The sequence below is a fragment of the Camellia sinensis genome, chromosome 3 (genome assembly GCF_055761805.1).
Source record: "Camellia sinensis isolate YWXY chromosome 3, ASM5576180v1, whole genome shotgun sequence".
Taxonomy (NCBI): Eukaryota; Viridiplantae; Streptophyta; class Magnoliopsida; order Ericales; family Theaceae; genus Camellia; species Camellia sinensis.
The window spans coordinates 178711630-178716744 of record NC_138963.1 but is presented as its reverse complement, the minus strand read 5'-3'; the positions used below and the strand labels follow the sequence as shown (position 1 = coordinate 178716744).

At 34.1% G+C, this 5115-nt stretch overlaps 1 protein-coding gene across 1 annotated transcript; it reads right to left on the bottom strand.

The window, feature by feature from the left end:
• Positions 1-1945: 1945 nt before the first annotated feature.
• On the bottom strand, positions 1946-2880 carry LOC114293139 (homeobox protein knotted-1-like 4). The gene is made up of 3 exons (XM_082918643.1): positions 2817-2880; positions 2275-2489; positions 1946-2176 (listed from the first exon to the last, which is right to left on the bottom strand). Exons 1-3 carry the CDS (start codon positions 2878-2880, stop codon positions 1946-1948), a joined length of 510 nt encoding a protein of 169 aa, XP_082774769.1.
• Between the last annotated feature and the right edge of the window lie 2235 nt (positions 2881-5115).

Here is a 5115-nt window from a genome sequence, read left to right as displayed (position 1 = left end):
ACGCGTGTTCTATTTTCCTCAAGGACATATTGAGCAGGTTAGTTTCCAACTCTAGGCAATCATATTCGGGGTTCTTTGTTTCTCTCAGAGGTTAGATTCATTAGGATTTCTCATAATGCTCCATAATTTTATCAATTTTGTCTCTCTTGGTTGTGCATCTCCAATTGTTCATCAATTTGTTCATCAGATTCAAATTTGATGAAAAAAATGGCTCCAAAAGTGCAAATTATTGTCTCTTATGACATTGAAGGTTTACCAAAGTAGAATTTTCAACAAAAGTGCAAATTAGAATAATCTGAAAATGTAGAGATCAGAGTTGTCTTACTCATTAAAGAGAACTCCAAATATTTATATGTTGTTTATGATTAGTCAGAAAAGAAGAGGAAAAAATGTACGAAATATTTCAGGTTGTCCCTGTATAAATACAAATGAAGGATGATTTGTGTTAAGCCATGGATTGTTGATAGGTGGCACAGATTTTTGATTACTTGAAACTTATTGACTGGTCAAAATTATGTTTATAATGTTAAGTTCCACTTTTGGCACATAGGTTGTGAATTTTTTTTTTTCTTTTCAATTTGAACGGGATATCTTATAGAAATGCCTGGCAAGTTGACCACCCCTTGGAGAGAAAGAAACTCTTGTAGTGGTTCCTTTTGTCAACTTTTTAGAATAAAATTCATAATAAGCGACAATGATTAAGAAAGAATCAAGCTATTATTTCATTTTAAAATGTAAGACTTCTTTTCTCTTAACATACTTATTAGACAATTCAAAAAATGTGAGGAAATAATATTTATAGTGTATTTATAGTGTATATTTATAGTGTTGAGTACTCTCAAGTATCTAGACCTTTTTACATTTGGATTAGTCTATCGCATCCTAATCACAAACTATTATTGTTAACTTATCCCATCATGTCACATTATATAAATCTGTCTCGAGACTAAAATCATGCAATCCTCCCCAATCTAACTATTGAAATGTGTGTGAGAGAGACTAAGGGATTGTTTGGAATGATCTAAATAAGTGCACTTTTTGACTTTTTGTGAAATATGAGTAGGGTTTGAAGTGATGTGGTAGAGAGGTGATGTGATTTAAATAAGATGATATGACTTAAATAGGATAGTGACTTTTTGACTTTTTTATGTTATGCCAAAGCTAGCCTAATACTCCACATTATATTGGCTATTCTTCTCGCCATATACAATTGAACAAAGTGGCACATGCCCCAAGGATATTACATGTGCAAGATATTGCATGAACACAACTCAATACTTACGCCTTGTTTGGCATATACTAAAAAATTCAAAAAGTCACTATCATATTTAAGTCACATCATCTTATTTAAATCACATTACCTCTCTACCACCTCACTTCAAACCCAACCCATATTCAACCCATATTTCATAAAAAGTCAAAAAGTATACTTATTTAGAACATCTCAAACCACCCCTTAATATGGTTACAAAAAAGAAAAGTATAACACTCCAGATCTTCTGACAGATCAAGCAACAAGAGGAAACATTCCAACTTCCAAAGCACAATGAAAACATTCTAAAAGACTTGTACACATACACTAAACAAGGTTATAAGGTAATGCATTTCCTATAAACTATAATAGATTGGGATGTTTGAGACATTACCCAACTCTTGCAATAACAATCACATGGCATTAGTTAACAGATCCCCTGCCGAAGCCTAGTAATGACTAAAACAATATGGTGTCCCTGCACGAGCCATCGCTCAAAATCGTTGGTTTTGATTATTTCTTCACAAGTAATACTATTATACATAAATGAATTTCTTACCAAATTTTCTTAACATTAGACACAAATGTAATGAGACACGCACAACAGAATATTCGTGTGACACACTACCATTGTGTCTATTGGTAAAAAAAAAAAAGTAAAAAAATCGTTTATGAATAGCATTTTCTTGTTTCTCATGGCCCTAGTCTGTAAGGACCTTGACCTTCACCTATGTAGTGTCCTTCAACATAGAGAGCTGCATTCTGAGGATGAAGTCCATCCATTACCATAAATTGCATATCTTCAGAAGGTTTCCAGTGTTGTTTCCTTTGGTTGATGAGCCAGTTATTAATTTGTTTATGGTCCAAACCTGTTGATTCAGCCATGGCCACCTTCTCGCTCTCCTGTGAGATTATCACAACAATCTGTTTTAATAACTCAACAAACACAATCTTTATCTTAGAATGCTCTGTTAATTTCATAAGAAAAGCTTGAGAATATAGCCTGAAGAGGATGCACGTACTGATGGGTATGGCCATTTGTAGTGTAACTTCCACCAATTGAGTAGCTTTTGCCGGGCATCTTTAGGTAGCTTCCCTTTCTTCTTTTTCTTGGATAGTTTTTGCTTGAGACTACTCAAATAACCACTGTACTTCCTGAACAGGTGGTTCTTAAGTTCCCGATCTTCAGCATGTGGATCAATCTCTAGCGGTTTTGTATGTAGAGTGAAAGATGCGACTGTAAAAGGAACTTATTGTCTACATACAAATAAATAAGTTAGAAAGCAACCATATAGGTAGTCCAGGGCCTTTGTTATTTTTATTTTTATTGGTATGAAAGTTGTATTAACTACAACTGTTGCTAAAAATTTATTATTATTTTTTTTGAATTTTTGTTAATACTGAAGGATAACTATGAATAATTCTAAAATTTCCACCATGTATGTGACGATTGAACTTTCGATTGAAATGACATCTGGGATCCTATTTAAATTATGTGGGAGGTAAGAAGAATACGAGTTGGACTAGTAGTGCGGTACAAGTATCATTTATTGGCAAGTCTTACCTGAGATGATCTGTAATGAAGTATGAGATGGTTGGATGAGGATGAAAGAAGTAAGGCTGGCCATAGGGTCATCCAACCTGCCCAAACCGCCCTACCCGATCCGAACCGCGCATGTATGGGCGGTTTCGCAAACACATTAGGGTAGGGTGCGGTTTGGCTTTTATCTAATTTTCGGGTTAAGGGCGGGTTGCAGATTTGACACGCACCCACCCAACCCGCCCGCATAAAAACTTTTTTTTTTTAAATTTAAATCTGACCGTTCAAAAAAACCCCTTTTTTTCTCCTTCAAATCTGATCGTTCAAAAAAAAAAACAACCCTAATCAAACTCACTAACTATATCTTCTCTCAGTCTGTCTCTCACTCTCACTCTCACTCTCACTCTCGTGATTTTCATCTTCACTGCATGCACCCACTGATCGAGTCTCTCTCTCATCGCAAGATTGACTGATCGACCTCATCGCACACCTCACAGGTAAAGCCCCTCTCTGAATCTCAGTCTATGTCTATGTCTCTCTCCCCGATCTTTGGTTTTTTTTCCAATATATCAGATCTCTCTATCTCTGATCTGTCTCCCTCACTCTCTCATCTCACAGTCTCTTACTCTCTAGTTTTGTATCTACACCGATCGGCTCTCTCTCATCACAAAATCGACCGATCGACCAACTCTCTCATCGCACGGATCAACCTTACATCACAAGTAAGCCTCTCTCTCTCACCCTAATCTTTGATTTATTTTGCAACATATCAGATCTGTTAAATTTTTTTTTATAGCAACAGATCTGTCTGTGTTTGTTTGGAATGTGTGTGTTTTTTGGATTTAATTTTTGATTTAATGTATGTGTTAATTTTTGGAATTAAATCTGTTGAATTAAATGGAGTATCAGTTCATAAATCTGTCTGTGTCTGTATAATTTTTGGAATTAAATCTTTTTTTTTTTTTTGAATCTGTATTGAAATTGGATTTGTATTGAATTGCACCATAATGGGTTAAACTTGGCTTAAATTTAAGCCTTTAAATGAAGTCCAGGATTTAGTTGCAGTTGCTTAGAAATTTTTATTATTATTATTCTGTTTTGTTCTTTTCTATAACCTCCCTACACCTTCTTTGTATCATCATCTGAGCACACGTAGTTCACTAACACCTAAACAATGGTAGTGCACAACTTGTTAAGTTTTTATATGGAGGACACGAATTATAAGAAATATTCAGTCCAATTCGGTGTCTTGAATTGACTAACTCATATTTTTTTGAAAATATGAGAAGCCAACATGGGGATATTGTAGGACTTTATTGATAAGAAAGTAAAATTTAAAGATCACAAGAGTTGCAGCCTAGGACTCTTGCCTTGTCTAGCTCTTTGAATAAGAAAACCATTAACCCTAAAATAGTAAAGACTTGAAAACTTTGCTGTCATTATAATGTCTCAGTTGACAGAAGAAATCATTAAACAGTTTACTGCTGGCAATTCGCCTATAATGGATAATAGCATATTATGATCCTTTCATGAGGAAACATGAACTCCCAAGTCCAATTCATTTTGGCTGTGGATAGAGGACTTGAAGTGGTTCTTTTATGGTTATGATAACAACCATATCCCTGTTTTGATTTTCTTCAAGATTTAATACTAAGATCTATGTGATTTATCCCGTATGGTAAGAGAAGGGTTATTGATTTTTTGAGAAGTCCACTTCTTAACTTGGAACAAAAGCTGGATAGTGCTTATTGCTTTCAACTTGTCACATGGTTATGTAAAAGCCATAGTTTTATCTTAACATGAGACTCATATGAACATCCTATTGTAATTTTGAGTTGTTGGGCCAAAACTGTTCAAAATCAAGTTATGTTTCTCACCCATGTGCTTAGTTTAACATGTAGAGTTCCTTCTTTCTTTTTCTTTTCTTTTTTTTTTTTTTCTTTTTTTTGAGGTCTGTGACATTAGTTTGCTAGCTATAGTTTTGAAATTATCAGAAATTAGTAAATGAAGTAGATGAAAACTCTTGTTGTTCAATAGTGGGTCATTTTTATATTTAAAAAGAAGAGTTGTGAAGAAAAATATTTGCATTGTCAAGGCCATAATATTTATGTTAATTTGTTGAAGCTAGTTAAATGTGGCTCCTCCTTGTATATTATCCATTTACTAGTGGCTGGTTTTATAAGTGATTACCAAGGTGGGTAATGAATATGATAGAAACCTTTTTATACACTTTTTTTTCTCAAAAGAATTATGAAGATTGAATATTAAAGTTTATATTTTTTTGTGCAGAGTTCATGAAAGTTGGATTGGATGATTCATGATG

Coding starts and splice junctions, on each gene's coding strand:
- LOC114293139 (XM_082918643.1), bottom strand. CDS start 2,880: ATGGCCAGCCTTACTTCTTTCATCCTCATCCAACCATCTCATACTTCA. Junction 2,490..2,816: donor TTCATTACAGATCATCTCAG/GTAAGACTTGCC, acceptor TTCCTTTTACAG/TCGCATCTTTCACTCTACAT. Junction 2,177..2,274: donor ACAAATGGCCATACCCATCA/GTACGTGCATCC, acceptor TTATTAAAACAG/ATTGTTGTGATAATCTCACA.